The sequence below is a fragment of the Boleophthalmus pectinirostris genome, unplaced genomic scaffold (assembly GCF_026225935.1).
Source record: "Boleophthalmus pectinirostris isolate CB_2022bp ecotype Guang Dong unplaced genomic scaffold, ASM2622593v1 HiC_scaffold_12, whole genome shotgun sequence".
NCBI classification, from domain to species: Eukaryota; Metazoa; Chordata; class Actinopteri; order Gobiiformes; family Gobiidae; genus Boleophthalmus; species Boleophthalmus pectinirostris.
In genome coordinates, this window is record NW_026571018.1 from 25,467,761 (window position 1) to 25,490,471 (window position 22,711).

The following is a 22,711-nucleotide window of genomic DNA, read 5'->3' on the forward strand; positions in this document are numbered from 1 at the left end:
TAAAGCAGCTCTGCTTGTGTACAAGTCTCTCCATGGCCGAGCACCAAAGTACATCTGTGACATGTTAGTGTCATATGAACCATCTCGCACTCTGAGGACCTCAGGGACCGGCCTCCTGCTGGTGCCCAGAGTCAGGACTAAACAAGGGGAGTCAGCATTTCAGGTTCATGCAGCTAAAACCTGGAACAGTCTTCCTGAACATGTGAGACAGACTCTTCTGTGATGCTGTTTAAATCCAGGCTCAAAACATTTCTGTTTAACTGTGCATATGACTGAAAGGTTTTCATTCCGCACTCTTCTCTCCAATTTATGTCTCTCTTTTTTAATTTTAATCTTCATGATTATTTATGTTTTTATTATGATTTTAATGTATTTCTTATTCTGTAAAGCACATTGAATTACTTTGGGTAGGAATTGTGCTGTACAAATAAACTTGCCTTGCCTAAATCTGCGTATTCATCATGATTTGATAAAATTTCATCAACATGAAAAAGTGAAGTTCATATTATGAGAAAAATAAGTGTAGAGGGGATCGAAATAAGTTTCAAAGCCTAAACATAATTTTATTTCATGTAGCCGCATTCCATATATTTTTTTAAATGCAAATCCAGTGACCCTTTCTTCAGTGTAGATCTGAATTTGGAAAAAAAGATGGAGAGGTTGAAGAGGCCGATGGCTCTGCTATTGGGGGGAGAGTTGCAATGGAAAAAGACTGTGATTGGTAACAACAAATTGGGTACAAATGAGGTGGAAAATACAGTTTTATTTATTCATTTGTTCATTTATTTCTAATGCAATCCAATTTTATTTATAGAGGAAAACAATACAGTAAACCAATATGCTTTACACAAATTTAAAGCTGCTATAAAACACTGAAACATGAGACAAAACAGACAGTATATGTCAACCTTTCAAACTGAGCTAAAGAAAAAAAGGGTTTGAGAGTAGATTGAAAAAAGGATGGGAGTCAGTCTGTCTGATGATCAGTGAGAGCTCAATCCAAGTCTTAGCACAGCAGAAACACGTGGTCTTTTGGGGATGGTGAGGAGACTCTGATCTGCTGACCTGAGCCTGAGGGGTTGCTGTTTGATGGTATGTTTGATAGGGACAGCACAAAAACATTGTTACAACCTGACCTCATTCATAATAGCTTGTATTCATTTTCCCACAATAGTACTGGTGTTGTTGAGATGTAACTTATCTTTTGGACATCGATCAGAACTATAATGTTTCACAGAGGTCTCCCTTAGCACAAATGTATGAATATTTTTGGTTTGGTTTTTGGTGTCAAGTGTATGGACTTGGCAGTACATTTTATTGCAAGTCTGCCAGGATGGCTCAAATCTTAGCTTGGAACAGCTTGGAAATATATTGACATTTCATGGAAGTCTGAGGATTGGGGTTAATCTTAAATCAGACTGTCTGCATTCAATGGTCAAATAGATGCTGCTAAAGCCATGATCAGAGGTGATTTCAGACAGCATAAACAAACAACAACAACAAAAGAAATATTATAATGGCTTCTGCCTTGTTTTCACATTTTTTCTTATTTGTTTACATTTTTTTATTAGCTTTTTCTTTTCTTGTCAGTGTTGCCAGCACACGTGGCTGTTGTATGGCATCAAACTAGCCCCATAATACTCACGCACAAGAAAACATGCATTCCAGTGTATTCCGTCCTGGTCTGGTCCCAATCTCAGTCCTAGTCTCAGTTCTAGTCTTGCCCTGGTCTCGATCCTGGTGACGGTCTCAGTTCCGATCTAATCCTGGTCTCAATCCTGATCACCCAACTACTATATATATATATATATATATATCTGGGCTTGGCTCTTCAGTGTTGTAGGGCTGGATTTATTTTGGAGCTTTTCTACCTTCAGAGCACTCAAGGACCTTTACATTGAGGAACCACTCACCCATTGATACTCACATCAATGTACACAAACACTGGGAGCGAGATGGGTTAAGTGTCTTTCCCAAGGACACAAAGACAGCATCCATCTGTGGGAGCTGGAATAGCGCCGCCAACCTGTGGGTCAGTGGATCTGATTGCTCAACCAGTGATGATAATGACGTGAGAACAAACACTATATCAACTGAGCTACTGCTGCTTAAATATGACATAAAGCAGTTCCTTTGTGTAAAATGTTCAGCGTTCATGCATCAACAAGTAAGCTGTGGGATTCTCTAGGGGGCTTTAAAACTTCTTTATAGCCAGTATTGAACTTATTTGCTGACAAGAGCAGCAGCCCTATACAAAATAGCACAACCTGAATGATGGTGGTGTGCACAGCAACTTCTGGAATATGATGAGTAAAAAATAAAAAAAAATCACAAAAACAAAGAATAAACATTACTGAACATCCTAGGGTTATCTAAAACACAGGGAAATGCACTATACTTTGTTTTAACCTGCATATCTGAAATGTATCTTTCTTGTGACCTTCCAGTCTTTCACTAAATGGTCCAATAGGAGCACATTCAGCACATTTTGGGATGTTGCTTATTCGGTTTGCAGGAGGTAACAAAACCATGGTGATCAAAGCACAATATGAAGTCTTTGTGTCTTTGGTTTGAAATCACATCTCAGCAATATCCAGGGCGACCATGTACCGAATCTACAGCAGCTAACGAGGCGCACTCTGCAGGGGCACTTAAATATAGTCCACATTTTACATGAATTACATTACATTTTGATCAGGCTGTCTCGCTACAATGTGCAGTTGTGTAAGCCTGTACAGTTGTGTGAGTTTCTTAGCAAAACTGACTCAAGAAATATGAAGGTCAGCATCAGCATATGCAACATCCATCCATCCATTTTCTTCCGCTTATCCGGGGCCGGGCCGCGGGGCAGCAGTCTAATATGCATATGCAACAATTACCCATAAAATGAATATAACTATTGTGATTAACTGTTACAAACTAATACAAAAGTGTAACTGAACAATTGAAATTTTCTGAGGCAGAATCCCTTTCAGCAGCTTGTTTCCATGGAGAATTGTAGCTGTTTTTGCTTTTCCTGGAATATTCCACAGTATGCTAGTATGGCGTTAAAGGGACAGTTCAGAATTTTAGACATAGGACCTCATTTCCTAGTGAGCCAGAGTGTTGGAGACGTATGGAGACACTTTTTTAAATAGTCCATCCAGGCCTTGTATTTGCAGAGGTCGCTGGTGCTAGGCTAGCGCATGTCAATGGCCATAGTTAGCCTGCCACTAAAAACAGTCTTACTCACTCCACAAAGCACCCGAAGCAAAACAATTATAATGTTAGACTATTGGTGTAAATGTCTGTGTCGATAGAATAATTTTAGACATAAAACCAGCCTTGCATTTGAAGGATTTATGTCTGAGCAGCAGCAGTGATTTGTACTTCTTGATAAAAAGCTTGGCAGTGGCAGATATTTGAGAAAATTGTCCCGCAACATGCCACGATTCACGTGACGCAAGGTTAGTTTTATTTCAAACATTATTCTATCAACACAGATGTTTACATTGATAGTCTGGCATAATAATTGTATTGCTCCAGGTGCTTTGTGGAGTGAGTAAGACTGTTTTTAGTGGCAGGATAACTATGGCCATTGACACGCACTACCAGTGACCAGCGACCTCTACAGATACAAGGACTGGATGGAATAATTTAAAAAGTGCCTTCACATGTCTCCAACACTCTGGTTCACTAGAACATGAGGCCCTATGTCCAAAATTCCTTTAAAGTTATTTATCTCCATGGAGACAAGCAGATGACCACATTGCAGGTCTGATCTGTGGTGAGGCGACCCTGCTAACAATTAAGACAATGGAAACACTTAAAACTGAATAAACAATAGACAAGTGAAATGTCATATACCGTGGAACATCACAGGCAAAGGAAAGGCTTATAGTCAGGGGGGAATTCATGAAAATCGTGCACTTCTGGAAAAGTTTTTAATTTTTGGCAGGGTGTTAGGTATGGGCCTAAGGTTTTCAAAAATCCATGGATACAAGTTGGGGTGCGCCCCCTAGTGGCCGGTGTGCATAAAATCCAAAATGGCCCCTGCCAAAAAGAGAAAACGTTATATATATATATCCGCTTCCTTTAGTCTTAAATTGTTGTATCATGTAATTTTTCTACTTTACTTTAATTTTCTACTAAGGATATCAATGCTGATATATTCTTATTTTTAGTAAATTTTTATGTAAAATCTATTATCATAGTCATTTTTAACTACAATAAACTGTCTTTATTTCTGAAAAAGTCACATTTATATATTACTCAGGACCTTAGACCCATAGTTTTACCTCTAAAGGTGCTTTTCTTTGTTGATTGGACAGGTCACTATGTGGGCGTGTTGGAGCAGTGGAGCATCTCTCTGCTGTGGGGCCAATTTGCTTTGGATAAAAAATATCTACTAAATACCTGTGTTTAACCTTTAACTATATTGTCAAAGATTACATGTGGTGAGCCAAAGGACCATTGTCCTGGTCCATGGTGCCAGAGTACTCCATGTGTTACACCCAGAGACAGTGAGCCTTCCCTGGGTCAGACTAGTCAGGCTGGGCCCCTGGAACCTCTCTGGTACTCTGGCTCCAGCGGGTTAACCCCAACCTTCTGGCGGGGTGAGACTCCTGGTCCTCTACCCATGAATAGTGAGCTTCCTTTAGGTTAGACTAGTCAATTCAATTCAAAAAGTTTATTGTTAACTTGTTATTATTGTTATTAAGTTCTTTAGGGAGATGCAGATTCCTGCTTCCTGGCAGCCTGGTGGTTATAGAGGGGAGAGAGTTCAGCATCCTAACAGCCTGGTGGATGAAGCTGTTAGTGAGTCTGGTGAGGCTCCTGTATTTCCTCCAAGAGGGCTGGAGGCTGAACAGATTGTGTGGTGGTGACTTGCATCACTTACAATCAGACTGGCAGGGTTAGAGCCTGGTGCTATTCCCAGAGACAGGGAGCCTTGTACTCTGGCTGTGGTGCTGGAGAGTCCTGGTTCTCTACCCAGGGGCAGTGAGCTTTCCTGGGGTTAGACTAATCAAGCTGAGCCCCTGGGGTCAGAGCACCAGAGATGCTCCAGGGGCCACTCCTGGTTCTACACCAAGAGACAGGGAGCCTTCCCTGGGTCAGATTAGTCAGGCTGTGCTCCTGGAGCCTCCCTGGTACTTTGCCTTGGGCAGGTCCGGCTGGAGCCACCACGCAAGACCCGGCGGCACCCACTTTTAAACCCTCCTCCCCTGCTAAGCAAGGGGGAGGTACCCTGATAGAATTTGGTGACTATTACATTTTGCAATGGACTCTACAACAGGGGTTTTCAAATTGGGTGAATGTGAGCCCCCCATTAGAATAGATAAAGACAGCCACATTTCATGAATTTCATATATACCAGCCACTAGGGGGTGCACCCCAACTTGTATCCATGGATTTTTAAAAACATTAGGCCCATACCTAACACCCTGCCAAAAATCTAAAACTTTTCCAGAAGTGCAAAATCCTTATGATATTTAACAAATTCCCTCCCAACTATTATATAGTGCACTTTTAATTCTATTCTAAATGACGTAAGCTCTGGGTAAATCTACACAGGCCTTTAAAATATGAGTCATTTGTTATTTTATGCTCATTTTGGTATTTTGGGGGCTGCAGGTAGTTATAATGAATCATTGCAAAACCATTAGAATTAAACAAATCTCATACTGACCATATAAAAACAGGTCTGTCTGTTTCTGTGTAAACTGCCTTTTAATATCCTGTAATACCTACATTCCTTCCCTTTTGAATTGTCATAATCCATTGACATTTAGACTCTCACAGTGCGAGGAAATCCAATAAGTGACATCAAGTACAAGGTAACTTTGACGTTTTAGCAGCAGCAATTTTACACGCCATATGCTAGTGGATTACCTTGGTATTAATCTGTTGTGCTGGAGCGACTGTTTGACAGGGAGATGAGTGATTTGAATTCATATTGTTGATTCCTTCTCAGTGCGCCCTTCTCTGTCCTTTTTTTTATTGTTTTCCATCAAAATCCATGAAATTAAATTATGTAATACATAGCAGGTGACATTGGATTGTACTGCACTCGTATGTAGGGGAACTGTGAGTCAGACAGATGTTAGGATCAGGTCCGGCTGTGGTAATCCTGGTGTTACTGAGAACAGCAGAGGATTTACAATCACATACACAGCAGTGAAGCCAACTGGGGAATAATAATCTGCCTTGTACTTTTCCACCCTCATCTCTCACCTTGTCTCTGGCCATTTTTTTTAAATTTACTGTCGTTACGTGAGATTAAAGAAGAATGTTATTGAACACGAAAGGGTCAAAACATGGCACAATCCAATTTTCAAACTAAGATCCTGGCATGGCCCTCACATGTTGATAAATCACCAAGTAGAACCAAAGCAATACCAAAAGCCTGTCATGATAAATACTATATTAACTTATCATTTAATATATTATATGTTATAGTTTTGAGGGGAGAGCTTTCTTAGAGTTTGTGTTTTTTAACCATATTTACACAATAGTTTTTGTGGGTAATTCTACTTTATGGTTTTTATGGCATAAATTAGTTTCAGCATTATCGTTTAAGTTTTCTTCAGCAATATATTCTATTTCAAAATTTGTAATTAAAAAAAAATATATTCTCAAAAAGTTTTTCTTGAAGATGCTCTGTTGTAACTTTGAAGGGTGAAGGGTCCACCACCTGCTTGTCTCCATGGAGATATAACAAAAAATATTCTACAACATTCTACAAAAATATCTATATAATGTCTATAGAAATACATTGAGGAACATTCTTACTGTCAGTGGGGTGGCCTCTCCATAGATCTGGCCTTTAATTTAATTTGATGGTGCAACCTGCTTGTCTTCTCGGAGGTAGCCAAGTTTAATACCATTTTATAAAATATTACCAGCAAATATTATCATTAAATACATCTTGTTACCTTGGATTTCAACAAAAATGTCAGTACACAGCAAATTCGAGAGTGTTAATGCAACTTGTTTATTATTAATTTGAAACACTTTTACCATGTCATATGGCGTCCACAATAAAATGAGTTAAAACTACACTTTCCAAAGTGAATGAATTATAAGTAGAAAGATGCTACTAAGATATTTCAAAACTTAATTTACAGCACTGTCATAGTTGAAATAACTCTTTACTATGTTGAAACACATCTGGATTTTCTTCACTTTACTCACAGCAACACCAACACCATGAATTTAACACTTTTGAATTTGCTGTGTTTAGTTTAATTCTTATTAATTAGGTGAGAGTTGCCATATTTCTGTCCAAACCTTGATGTTTAGACTCAAAAGGATCTAGAAGTGCATCAACCTACAAAAGCCTCTATGTGTAACGAAACTTAAAACATAAAATTAAATCTTATTATAGCACTACAGCTTATCTGACATGTTTGACTCCTCTTCACACAGGTTTCAAGTATACAGATAACAAAATAACGCAACAGTTTTGCTTCAAGTTTGTGTCTTTTTCTGTGTAGGTTTTTGAAGTGACCGCTCTTGCATTTCAGGGTAAATATTGTGCAGAATGTGAGGTTTAGTGAAGGTTTAGTGGTGCTGTGGAGCTCGGCTATGTTCTTGTGCCAGATGGACGGTGAGCAGAGTATAGGCTGCACTGGCAGGTTCACATGGCTTTGGTGCATGAGGAATAAACAGTACAGACACTAGGTTTATTGCTTGTTGTTAGTTTGCCTTTGGTTTAACCTTGTCTGTGTGTCACTACAAGGACAGATGCCTGGGAAACTACACTGCAAGCACCAAATATATAACTGCCAGGGAAGTGCAGTTAACCTAAATGAAAAGGGTAAAAGGAATAATATGAAGAGTTCAATTGCAAAAACAGATATCTCTGTTCTGAAAAATTGCCAAAAAAGTATTTTTTGTTTTGTTACCACCTTCTGCAAGTATTTTCAATGAATATGATATCTACTGGGTTTTATCAAGCAGAGATGGAATAATATTTTGATACCAGAAAAATACATTTGAAAACATTGCTATTCTAAGATTAAACTGCAAGCCTCTGATTACTTTTTTCAGTGGCAGTTATCTGTTTTTCCAAATCAATTCCTCATATGTCAATGTAAATATTTTTTTTCCTTCCTTATAGATGTTATTGCTTGAATTCCTTGAATGTTCCATGGTATGACATTAAACGTAGCCATGCTGCATTTATTCAATTACAGGGATTTTCATTGCTTTAAAAGCACATGTCCTTACTGTGAGCATGTTGGCCTCTTGACAGTAACATGCTCCAGTCATGTCACCTGCTTGTTTTTGGAACATAATCCAATAGACAAATATTTTAAGTTGTATTCACAGCAAAAACACAGCTACAGTTGTTGTAGCTGTTAGTGCAAATATAGTTTTTTTCAAATGTTTTTTTTTTTTTTGTTTTGTTTTGTTTTTGTTTTTTATGCCCCATGCTCACCTGGAGCTGTCAGAGCCACATCCATCACAGTAGAATCAAGTGTTGCATATCACAGGACACAGCAGGGACAAGAGCACATCTTATAAAACATGTTTTATGTAACATCTGGGATACAAATATTTCTCTTTAAGTGTCATTTAACCACCTGGACAGCATTGACAGAAAGATCTTAAGGGGAAGCTGACCTATAATACAACACAAAGGAGCAGGTTACATAATGTGTTTTGTAATTCTTGAATAAAGCATGAGATTGCCTAAGTGAATTCTTGTAGTTTCTTGATGCTCTTGACTGCGCTGTGGGACTTGTCTACCTGTGGTGAGCTATTTGCATTTTGGGTTTTTCCAGCAGCCACACACTGACTCTGTTAGACAATCTTGTGTAAGAGATGTGCCTCGGAGGAAACTGGGGCTGCTCTGGTTCTGTGGGCAAAAACACTTAACATAAAGGCAGGTACTTGTTTTGCAGTAGTCACTGCAAAACAAGGTGACATATATGGGGAGACAAAGCCATTGTTGCACTAGGTCTTTCAGAGTTTTTTAATTGTTGTCTGTCCTGATGTATATTTGGTTGATTATGCTAAAGAAAGAAATTATGTTTTGTGATGTGTCAAGATAAATGTGTTGAATTAAAAAGAGGCTAGTGAAGTGCAGGTGTAGGAGATGCCAATGACATCTGTCATTTTAAAGAAGTGATCTACAAAACTGACAAGCACTAGCAACACATCCCTCCACTGTAAACCTTCTGACAGTTGTAGAATGAGCACTAGTATCATGAACACTATAACAATATGCAGGGTGGTTGAAACAAATTTGGGGGCAAGAAGACTTACCTTGGCAGCCCCCTACAGTAATATTAATTAATAGACAGAGGTTGGAGTAGGGATCCACTGATATGATACTGGTATCGGATACTGGTGGCAATACTGAAAAATCTGTTGGACTGGATATCAGCTGCCAAATATCAGTACAGCTGATATCGCCATATCACCATATTTATTGGTCATACTTGGCCCGTACTTGGTATTTGGCTGTTCTGTAGATACTTGAGGGATAAAGAACAGCTTTGTAACACATTATTTTAAAAGGTTTAGTCCCAGTATTCTAGTTAGTATGTGGTTGAACGTAACAATTAAAATTCCAAAGAGGAGTGCAATCACACACAGATCACTTACATTTTGCAAATTGAAGCGGACAATGATTGATTTCCATGCCGTTTTCTATAGGAAGTGTTGACATTTCATAGTTTGTTTCTTATATTGTAATTTGTCAAGATCTACAGTATTTTGACATTGGCCTTGATTGGAAAACAGCAGTAGACTGACAAGACTGACCACTGCGGGTGAGCTACAAAGGAACATTATTGCAATATTAGTACAATGACAAGATAATACAAAGCAGTTTGATAATTATTATTTTTGAAGAAGGATTCTCAATGAATGTAATACTTCACAATAATGAACAAAAAAAAGACATCCAGTTCCTGAGACGTGCACCTTGTACCTTTGGTGTTTTAGTGGTTGAAGTACAGAATACAACAGGAACAAGATGGTCGACATTTGACTAAAATCTATTCCCAACTATTCCACTCGGTTTAAATATGTCTGTATATGAAATGTACATGACCTGAGGAAGGTCTGTGGGACCGAAACATTGTATCAATAAAAGAAAAACAGGAGTGAGACAGTGTGCAGGAGTTTTTCTTGAAAACAGCTAAGTGCTTCTCCTCCAACACACCTGTCGGCCAGTCAGGTGTGCAGAGTCTACACACAAACATGTATATGAAATATTATAACATAGAAACACTGCACAAAATGATTGCTTTTTTTTTTTCTGATGTTGGCCAACCTGCTCATATCAAACATCAGTATTTTAGCCCCTGGTTATTTATTGCATTCTGCATTCTGTTTGAATCCAAAAGGTTCTGGAACCGAACTATAGAGCTTGAAAAACAACAAAATATGTAACTTCTTTTCTCTGTAATAGTTTGGTGCTTCAATTGTTGTTGTTGTTGTTGTTTTTTATCTGCACTGTTTCTTGGTCCTTTATGTAGATTTTTTTTTTTTTATGTGCAAGCAGCCATATGTGTTTGTTGACACAAACAGAGCATTTGTCCCTCTGAAATCATTGAGACAGGATACGGCTCCACTCATCTTTGTCAAAGAGTGTGGTTCTGGCTGCCCCAGGTGTAGGAAATATTACACACTTGTAGCTTATGCACATAGGGCTGGGTAGAGTGGACAAAATGGATGAAGTCTATGCATATATTTACTTATGATAATATCGAAACAAATAATAATAAAAAAATTAAAATAAATTAATAAAAATAGAGGGACAGAGGAGCTCATTCTCAGGCTCTTACAGCTCCGCTCAAACAGTGACAGATACAGGACAACATTCATACCACACTCCATACAGATGTACAACAATTCACCCTTATGTGACAGATAATACTCCTTACAACTGTACAACAACTCATCCTTATGTGACAGATAATACTCCTTACAACTGTACAACAACTCATCCTTATGTAATGGATAACCCTATGTCCTGACAGTCATCATATGAACTGTCTCCCTATGACCTCTTGTATATAGCTGAGATTTTGTATTTTATTACATATTTTTAATTTTTTGACTTGTACATATACATTTATATAATTATGCCTTATTTGACCCCTGTCTCTTTTTGCTATACTTATTTAGAATTTATTATCACCATGTATATTTTTTCTCCTTGTTATTACATTATATTGTGATGTTTGAGCTACTGTGTCCAAATAATCTCCCTTGTGAATCAATAAAGTTTGTCTAAGTCTAAGTCTAAATGCATAGAGATGAAACATAATTGGCTCAAGTGCCTTGTGTATGGGCAAATTTGACAAAAATTAATACGCACTATGAATGTCTGGTTACCATGGAGATGTTGTCAGTAGCACAGCCAGGTTGCTGCTGTTTATTCTGTTTACAATAGGACCGTGACATAACAAGGACAAAGTTTCCATGAATCTAATCAAACGCTGAGTTCTAACTAAATATTAAAGGGTCCATATTATGCTATTTTCTGATCTGTTATAATGTTGTTTCCTCGTCACAAGCATACCTGAGTTTTTATTTAATTCACACATGTTTAACACATAAACCTGCATATTTAGTACAGGGGCAGTGTGGCACTATGCCACACAAGCCCCTAGGATGCAAATTTTAAAAGGTATTTTTGACATGTGTTTCCATATAAATGAGCCCAAAACTCCAGTAAAAGCTCAAATATTCCTTTATTTTAGCATGAGCCGTGAACACGGTCAAAAGACTGTTCCTCATCAATCTGCAACACCTGTATTGCCTAATTAGAGATCTTAAATAGGTAGTAACCCACAGAAGTATCTTGGTGTTACCTTGGACTCCACTTTAACTTTTAAAAAACATGTAAAAAACATATCAAAAATTGTTAATTTTAATATTCACAATTTTAGGCAAATTAGAGCATCATTGCCAGAAAATGCAGCTAAAATATTTCTCCACAGCATGATTCTCTCTCATATTGAATACAGCATTACTAACTGGTCACTAACAAGCATGACAACCTTAAAAATAATAGAATCACTTTTTTAAAAAGCGTTAAAGATATTTGATAGGAAATCTTTATCGTTTCATCATTGTCTCATACTACAGAAGTATAATATCTTAAGTTTGGGAAATTTTCAAAAATTTAAACCTCGCCTGCTCAGTCTACAAAATCTTAAATGGACTTGCTCCACCAGCTCTGGGTGAGTTCATTAAGCCCAGGTCCAGCACTAGTGGTCGGGTAACAAGAGCCTCTATCAGAGGCGACTGTGCAATACCCTATAGACGCACAACTTTCAGTCAACAGGTGTTATCAGTCAAGGGCACAGAAATCTGGAACAACATCCCAGCTGCTATAAGAGACTCCACCACATTCAGTTCATTTAAAACTAATCTGAAGCGATGGCTTAAGAGAAACCAGATCTGTGATCACTAATGTTATGCTCCTATGTAAATGTCAGTGTTGTATGTCATGCTTGTGTGTTTGTCTATTGTGACGCGTTTTATGTTCTTATGTTTTATGTCTCTATCTCTCTGACCTGCCAGGGACTACAGATGAAAAGTAGCCTTAGGGCTAATTCTGGCGTATTTACAAGTATATGTTCATGAATATGCATTGTCCCTTTTAAATAAATAAATTAAAAAATAAAAAAAAGAAAAAAGAAAACAAAAACATAGTGCCACACGGTGGCCGGAGGTGCATTTTGGCCGCTACGTTTAGTATGAGTTTTCTCATACAAAAAACACTCTGTTCCACCTGAAACAGCTTCACTATAATCATTTGGATATTTCAACCCTAGGATTGACAGTCTCTACTGACCTAAAGGTAAAAGAAGCTATTGAAACTACTACTTCATGGCGTCACAAGGAGGAACAGAACATTTTGAGCTTTGGAGATGTAGACACTAACAATAAGGGGTTAGACATGTGTAAATGAAACAAAATACAACTCCAGGTATGTTTTTTATGAGGTAACATTATAACATACATAGAAACTCACAAGAGTCAATGATGTGAAATATAGTAGCTTTAACAATGTAGTCATTTGGTCAGTTGTGGAACACTATTGATTATTTGAAAGCACAATAATAATTGTTGTAATTGTTGTTTTCTTACAAATTACTACATTCTAGCCATAATTATTCAGACAAAGGACCGCATTTGACCTTTATATGTAATTTTTAACAACAACCTGACCACCTCTGTTTGTGTCTCAATTATCCACGTAATTTCCTTTGTGGATCAATATAGTTTGTCTAATAACAGAAGATTAACACTGGTACATTGATTGATGTAGAGACCATTCACTGAGTATTACTTACATTTTACTTCAACTTGTCAATTTTTAGACTTATACTTTAGACTATACTGCCAAGATAAACTTTATTATCCCACAAGGGAAATTACTTGGACACAGTAGCTTACACATCACTATATCTATTACATAAGGGCGAGTTGTTGCACAGTTGTACGGAGTATGGTATGAATCCTGTATCTCTCACTGTTTGAGCGGTAGCCTGTTTGAGAATGAGCTCCTCTGTCCCTTTATAGTCTGATGCAGTGGGTGAGCAGGAGAGTCCTCAAGGGAAATTATTTGGACCCAGTAGCTCACTCAAGAATTTCACATAACAATTCTCTGACTGTTAATAGTGATAGTACCCAAGTCGAGAACAACTCAACCTTTTACTTCCAATCAAGTCATTATCAAATGCCAAAGTGTGCAGGTCACATGTTCTCTAACGCTCCGGATTTGAAGTTTATTGAGCCAATTATCACCAGTTAGGAACATCACAACTCTATCACAGCCATGGCCACCAATTAGTCTTCTCCAAATGTAGCTAAACTGTATACAAGGAGGTGAACTGTGTAAAGGTAAAGGGCAAATATTGATGATGTGTGTCTTTTAGCTTTGATAGTTTGAGTTCACAATAATGACTGACAGCTATTTAAAATGTCCATATTTTGGTCAAGTCATATTACAGAGATAGGAAGTGCTATTGTAATTTGACAAGTGTAAAAACATGTATTATTAAAACCTATTAAAATGGCGTAGACCTGATAATCTGTCCTCTTTTCTTGGTAAAATGTGTGAAGCTATTAATTAAATCTTTTTATACAACAAGGAATTCAGGTAAATAAAAACATAATTACAAGCTTTAAACATTTATTACTAAAATGTTGTCTTGGCTCTGATATGAGATACAGCAGTTGCTTTTTTATCCAGAGACGAAAAATAATGTCACACATGCATAAGATTGTTTAAGCAATAAATTAATAATTACTTTTCAGTTTAACCTAAAGGCTAATTTTGATCATGCAATTTGAGCAGCATTTGTACTAAAACATCTAGTCAACTGCCAAAGCTCATTTTATATAAAGGTCGCTGTATTCTTATAGCTATCGGCAGAAATTTGGACCATTCTCTCCCCACTGATAATGACTTGGGATTTCATTGGTGGTCATACATTGTTTATTTCATGACAAACAGACCCATAAACCTTTGTGTACGTATAATGGCAGAACCATATATTTAGTTGTGCACCTCTAGACCATTACTCTGTGTAATTTGATCATGGCCTGGTTAATGCAGATGCAGTGTACAGCCAAAACCTCACGAAATCAAAAAGGCCCAAAGTCTTATGTGTTCTATTCCTGAAATATAGATCTAAAAGCAGGGCTGTGCAATTCATCACATTCAAGAGTCACTCATCTCTAACTGTCAATGATTAGCTTGGGTCACAACAATCCACTGTCAGTAGAGCAGATGGTTCAGAGCAGTGTTCAGACATTAATTAAGTCTGTATTGTTTAAAGTTCAGGAAATCAATACTGAAGGACATTTTAATTAGTTTTTATTAAGAGAAAAATCATAAAGAAACTTAAATGTAATGTGGCCAAGCCCCATCTAAAACAGTCTTAAAATCTTAAATGATAAGTAAATATTTCAAAAGAAAAGGATATTGCAAATTCCCAAAAGTGGGAATGATGGGTGTTTTTTCTTCTGTTAAGCCTTGGATTTAGAAAATGAACCTGTCACATTACAGTCGACAGCTGAGAGTGAAATATGAATGACTGGCATGCCAGGATTAACTGCTATTTAACACACATATGGGCACCATTCACCCAAGTAAAGCTGATTATAAACAGGGAGATCATCGCAATGTCACCGAGGACGTGTGACTCAACAGTGAAGGAAATTGAGGTGCAGTAAATGCACATCTCAGAAAGAGTAATTAGGTGTTTTACCATCAACTATTAAATATTATTTATTTTATTTTAGTGTTCTTAAGAGACAACAACTCTAAAGCATTTTGTTCCCTTTATTTGGCTCTGATGATGTTTGTTGAAATTTATACAATGTACATTAAATCTGCTCAGTTGCATAAACCCATTTTATTAAAGGTCACAATTGCCCTTAGCTATCAGTAATAACTGTGCTTAAAAATATTTAGTTTCTCTTTTGACTTTTTTAGTGGAGGGTCTGCCAGCTTGTTCCACAGCAGGGAGTTACAGGTTACAAGTAACAGGTCATATTTGTATAAAGACAACCATGCTGTAAGAATGCATGTGTTTTTAGTATTTCTTTAGCAATAAAATGTAATGGATAAATAAATGGAAGATATCTTTAATGTCATACAAGTTTTGCAGTGCATTTTGACTTTGACCAATACATTTTATTACCGTACCAATTGAAGACAATAGCTTCTCGGCTATGTCCATCATGATTAGGATACAAAAGTTCTGTGACATTTGTCACATAGCAGCAGTAGTCACTCTTGTTCACTTTGTACAGAGCCCTTTAAGATATTTCTATTTTAAAAGCTTTACCATACAATATTATCACCATTTGACCACTGCCCATTTCAGCTTAGTAACAAAACATTCTTTGTTTCCATTCTCTGTTGGGCAATTGAAAAGTAATATATATTTTGCTATAGGCAAAGGCACATTTTGTCTTTGCAGAATTGTTATCCCACAATAGTTCTGTATCATTTATTTGAACTGTTGAGCTTGAATACTTTGCTTTCCTTATATTTGCCAGCTATATCAGTATACAATTATCATTTTAAACTATGACAGTAAATGATGACTGCTTTATTTTCAAGAAGACACTATAATCACAACCTATTTAAAATATTCAGTACATCCTTTAGTCAGAGCAAATGCCTAATAGATCTTGTTTACAACATGTTATTTTCTGGACTGCCATTTAACAACATACTCTTTCTAAAACCACGTTTAATCCTGTTATGTTGGTTAAGCATGAATGAGTGGAAGCATTTCACTGCTATCAATGGGGCAAAACCAACCATGTGTATGTTTATGCATGAGCGCCTGTACTTCACGGCTACATTCACATCACTCCTAAAGCCTTTAAGCTCATAGTGGGGATCACATGGAAATGTCAGGTGGGAAGAAGGAAATTTAGATTATGTACAAAGTATACAGGAGGTTTGTGAGTAAAGCTGCACTGCCGGAGGAGATATATAACCTGAAAGTAAATAAAACTATGTTTGACTGGACAATATGTTGAGAATTAGAAAGTATTTGTGTTCAAGTATGCTTACAGTATGCTTACACTTGCCATATTAATCTTCTGATTTAAGTCTGAGACAAAATACACATTGAAAATGTATAATAATTTTAACTTCATTTGTGCTGTAAGGACACAGTTACCTTTGCGCCAGTTTCGGTTTCATGTAGACCATTGGAAATGTTTACCCTACATACCCTAAACATCTGTATTTTGTCAGTTAAAAGAGAAACGCTATTGAGCTCCTCCTCAATTTTAAACTGTGGGCATGTTAAAATGTTGGGATGTCTTATAAACACAATGAACACATGACCACAACACAATATTAGTAAAACAAACAAACTAAACCGATGCTAAAGCTGAGTCTAACAGGACTAAATTAGAACTAAATCTAGATAAAAAATGTCAAGCAGCTACCAAGTTACAGGTCAGATCAGATCTGGGGAGAGACGGCACTCACATGGGAGCATGTTGGCATGTATGTACAATACAAACACCTGCAATATAATAAATGCATGATAGACAAGGCAAATACCACTGGAACATTCCAGCAAGGCAACAACATCTCTGGTGAACCCTCCACCACAAAAGTTACTTAGTGCATCTTTAATTACACCTTGGCATTATTTTTGTGTTATTCTGGTGCAGTTTGTTTCTACACAATAGAATTCTATTGCCATTTTCTCTAACTATGCATTTATTAAGATCCAATTTTATTAAAGTAAGTTCTAAATGAGAACTAAATGTAGACAAAAATGACAAGAACAAAAACATGTCTAAAACTGCTGTAAAACAAGACAAAATAACAATGAACAAAGACAGAATGAGCTTCATTATGCCTTTCATTCTACAATAAAACCAGAATAAACCTACAAAATGGTGTCTCATTTGAATAAATGACTTTTATTTTTGTAATCAGTGTGCCTTGGACATTTTATTCAAGCCTGTGTGACACATTTTTTGTACAGTAAGAGGCTGATTTTGTATTTTAATTATATTCACTTGTCTTGGAGAAGCACCTGATTTGACACTTATAAAATCCATTGATGTGCTCACCCTACTTGTCTAAGTTAAGCCTACAAAATGGCAGTGAAGCAAATGTTATCCAGACACAGCAGGACTGACACATGTATAATACCCACATAGACCAGTACCACGGTTGGGAAAACACTTGCATCAGCTTATTTTACACTCAGGGACATTGTGTAAATTCTAATTAAAATACTCTAAATTGGATGATGTATGGCTTTAGTGGAGTGATTTTTCTCAAGGTAAATTGAGTGCAGTGAGCTATGTAAAGAAACCAGCACATGTACATTCAGCAGATGGGAGTATGTTCTCACCGGTGTACCAAAGCACCAGAGTATCTACGCTGCAACGGGACCAAACTGTGTGGATATCACCGTCTGTTTCATTTTAAAAGAACATCTGACAAAAACACCTCATTGCTGATAACATTTACTGGATTTACTTCAATTAATATAGTTATAAAAACATTGACATTTTACTATACATTTTAAGCAATAAATACAAAGGATTCATATTTTCATACACTAAATTACATACACTTCTCACAAACTCAGGAACAAAATACACAAATACCAAAGAAAATGAAATGCAAATCCCACTTGTAACATAATGGTAAATATGTTGAGGATGTGCACTGTGTATAATTAATTACTTGTCAGAGCTCACTAATCCATAACTATTTATTTAGAGTGTAATTATTATAAAGCGTTTTCCAAGTTGAAAAAAAATCTATAAGCTAGACGGCATGGTCTCTCAACATGAAAAAGAAGAGTTACAAAATAAAAAAGAAATACATTTAAATTCTCCATAGGAACACATTTACACCTTTACATTCACAATGAGGCATATAGTAACAGTCCTCTATTCAGGTGCAAATTCAGCTTTAAGACAAACTTTAACTCTTCATTCGGAGCTTCCAAATTTTGGCGTGCTTTCAACACAGCAATTCACCTGCAGTATACTGACTGTGTATCGAAGCTAGCTCATGTACTTTCTGTGCCGGTCCCAATAGCTCTTGAACATTAAAATAGGTTGATGTATAAGAATTATTGGACCAAACAGTTTTGCAGATGTGGGTGGTAGAGCATATAGATTTAATACTAAAAAAATAGAAATGCTTTATATTTTAATAAATGGTCTTTGAAAAGGTATGAAAACGTTTCTCATTATTCACACTATTCAAGTAGCAAAGGTTGATAGCATCTATTGCAGCTTATTGTCCTCAGCCTGGATTTGCAGTGGATTAGTGCTTGATTAAAGTGGGATAATTACACGTAATGAAACGTAACTATGGAAATATTTTTTATCATTTTTCACATAGTGGTGTTTGATTAATGTCAAGTGTGATAAACCTCGGGTCACTGCCTACATTATTTCATAGGAATAATTAGTCTCATATAACAGAGGTGCTCAGTGGTAGGAGTCCCATCCACTGGTTGGCTCTGATCCCGTAGAGGTGCGGTTTATCCGGGTGGCCCTCCTGGCTCGTAGCGACACCAGGTTCAAAAGCCTTTCTAGTTCGTCCCCTGGTCCGGACAGTGTGGCAGCAGTCACCTCCACCTGTTCCTCCTCTGAGCTCCGCCTCCACTCCCCAGTCTGTAGCTCCCAAGCCCTCAGGGGGGGCAAGAGCTGGGCGGGATGGAGGTTGAGGCCTGGCGGGCTGGATGGGTACCCCTCGTAGGCTGGACGGGTCGGGGGTAGAGTGTCGTACAGGCCCTCTGTGTCTTGGTCTCCTGGTTTGGTTTCTCTGTATTCTTCATATACAGGAGAGTCATTGCACATGTCTCTGTCATGCTCCTTGTTTTTTGTCTCATGTTCGAGAACTCGTCTCCGCTCCCATTCACCCGACTGGTTCCTCTCCCACTGGAACAGCCTCTTACCTAAAGAATATAAAAACATTTAATTGTATTTTGACTTAAAAGCGCACTATGTAACTTTTTGCCTGTTTCCATGGAGATGCTATGTCTTTGTAGCCTGATTCATCAGCTGGTTTCACTTCGTGGAAACCGTCTGACCTCACAGTATTAGTATTGTTCGCTGGATGGTAGGTGAGTACTTTTTTAATTTAACCAGTCGATGCTATTTGGTCGTAACGTATGTAATGCACCGCTAACAGGGTTAACTGGTATATTAAACTGTTCCCAGATTCCATAGGAAGAAGGGCAATAAGGTCTTTCCCCTTGATAAAATTCACCAAACATTCTCTTTGTTCTGGCTTTAAGTTCTCCATCTTGCCAACACAGAATGTATGGCTTCGTCTACATCCATCTCGACTGCTTTATTACTGTTGTGCTGTACCACAAAAAAGGACCCAGTCATAGCTTCACAGCTCTTTGCTGACTGACCAACTTCTGGGGTTCTTGCAAACCGTCTAGTGTCTTCCAATTGCGGACCTAGTTGCTGGAGAGAAATGAAATTGAGCGGAGGCACTAGGTGGCACCAGCCTGGCAAATTTCTATCTATTTTCATGAAAAGTTACGGGTCAGATTTGTGAGTGCCAGTTGCTCAGTGTATTTTTGGCAATAAAAACACCTGGAATTTAATAAATGCATGATAGTCAAGTGAAATCATATGCCAGACTCTGGAACTGCCATGCAAAGCAACAACATTTCTATAGAGACAAGCAGAAAAGATACATAATGCACCTTTAATTAAACCCTGACATTCTATTTGTGTTATTGTGAGATAATTTGTTGCCACACAATATAATTCTAATTACTTGTCTTCTCTTGTTTTTAATAAGAACAAAAATAGTCTATACTTATGTTATGTACACTGAAAACATGCCACAAAACTCCCACTACTTGGCTGTTTTTAAGTAAACCAGGACAAGGAGGAGTTTTTGTTGTCTCACACTGAAGACATTGATATGGAAAAGAAATGGAGCAGATGGCACAGTGGCCCTAACAGATAAGTAACTTCACAAAAACACATTTAGCTGAAAACTAAACATTTTCATGCAGCGTGTCTAATAATGAAACAACAAAATGGAGCATGGCGATTGGTTTAAATAATGTATCTCACCACTTCCTCTTGCTCTTCCTCTATCTCCGTTGCTCCCAAAACTCATGACTCTATAATCAAGTTGTAGGGACCTTGTGCTGCCCCCCCTCCTGATAGTCTGTTGGGTGTCATCTGGGTCATAGTGGGACCCCATTTCAGGCGGGCGCAGGCGTGAGGGTGATAACCAACTTGCAGACTGACTGGACGACTCCCATTGTGAAGCTAGAGAGACAAGAATCCAAAATTACTCAAATAGCAAAAGAAAAATTCAAATCTGTCAACTGGAAAAGGTCTTACAGCGAAGACATTTATCATACCTGGACGTCTGAGAGATGACACAGATGAGTTAACTTTATTTGTACTTGTTTGCTTTGTGCTATCAAGCTTGTCAAATAGCATTTTCTTAACAGCACCTAAATGAGGTGTATATGAATCTCTTCTCAAGTCAAACCCACCCTCAGGACCTGCCAAGGCAAAGAATACATATAACTCAAATGTGTGTCTTGTGTCACTAACTGGTTTTCCGCACTGTAAGCCAGAAATGACATTATGACCCATTAGCAGGTGTCAATAAATCAATGCGGCTCTAAAGCAATAGCACCACTGTCCCTATTTATTAAGATGGAGGGGAAGTAGCTCACACGACACAGGGGAAATGTTTAAAATGACCCATATCTCTGTGATCTGATGTCAAGTGTATGTACTGTATGTCTATACTCTTTTAAGGCTTTCTGGAAAATTTTGATAAACGGAATGAAAAGTGACACCCTTTGTAATAGAATATCCAGTGAATGAACTTGCACTTGTGGTCTTTATTTACTCATTAAAGGTGCACTATGTAAATTAACTGGTAGAGGATCCACCACCTGATTGTCTTTTAGGAGATGTCACTGCTTTGCCAAGAAAGTTCCATAGTATAGCATTAACTTTATCTGTCTTTATGACAACAAGCAACCATCCCAGAGTTACAGGTCAGATCTGTGGAGAGGAAACCCTGCTCACAGTAAGAAAAATGGCTACTAAAAAGATATGTTTATTGTCATATGCTGGAACATTCTTTAAGCAGTAATATCTCCATGGCCACAAATAGTTACGCAGTGCACCTTTAACCCTGAAATAAAATAAAAACACCAAAAGTGTACCAACGGAAGATTGATGAGTTTAATGCCTGACTGTGGAATATTCCACGCAAAACACTAATGTCTCCATAGAGACAGGTGGTGGACGCTGCACCAGCAGAATTATATGGCACACCTTTGGTTTAGATGGATTGTAATGTCCCTGTGACCTTTCTGGTTCACAGTGCACCTTTAAAGTAATTAAAGGTGCGCTGTGTAACATTCTGGGGGAGGGTCCCCTATCATCTCATCTCTATGACATTATTGCCTTGTTATCTGGAATATTGCACAGTACGCCATTAAATGTATTCATCTTGCATTCATTCAATTTAAGTTGTTTTTGTTGCTCACCTCTAGTCACCTCTCCATAGATCTAGACTGTAACCTTGCTTGGTCGGGTCACATGCTTGTTTTTATAGATACCATATGTGGCAAAGCAATAACATCTCCACGAAAACAAGTAGGGATCAGACCCTCCACCAGAAAAGTTGAACAGTGCATATTTATGTTTAAGCTTTTTTGTTTTTTTATGTGTATGTTTTCAGTTTACAGCTAATTGAATTTGTAGTTTTACGTGTTTCCCAAATAAATCCTTGAGGCCAGTGTTTTTCGATGCATTCCTATTTGCTGAAACTAGCGTGCTTTCTGTATGAGCTCAGTCTCCACAGTCAGGAGAAAGGCATTGCAGGTGTGCTGGTGAATTGTAATTACACATTCCCATACATACTGATGAATGAGACACCCCACCCCTATGTGGTACAGTAGTGATTGTCCTGGGAGCTTATTGCGTTTGCCTTGGGTCAGTGGGAATAGGTTCTTTCACTATGACTCCAGATGGAAAATTCCTCCCAGCGCTCACAATGTGCCTGCTACGTGTGATCAAACATTAAATATGGATAAGAACCTCACGTAACCCCACTTCAAACAATCTGAACTATAATTTATGCCTTGTGTGAAAACAAGCTCATAATTACCTCCTCTGCTGTGTCAATATTTACCACTGCACTGCATCTGTGGGACTATTTTATGTTGCTAAATATTTCATA

General features: G+C 37.7%; 1 protein-coding gene across 1 annotated transcript in view; it reads right to left on the reverse strand.

The window, feature by feature from the left end:
* Positions 1–18,954: 18,954 nt before the first annotated feature.
* The window catches only part of LOC110158561 (protocadherin Fat 3), an 80,131-nt gene continuing 76,374 nt past the window's right edge, over positions 18,955–22,711 (reverse strand). Inside the window, 2 exon segments of the mRNA XM_055148250.1 lie at positions 18,955–19,424; positions 20,569–20,769. Coding sequence (XP_055004225.1) covers positions 18,955–19,424; positions 20,569–20,769 — 671 coding nt within the window.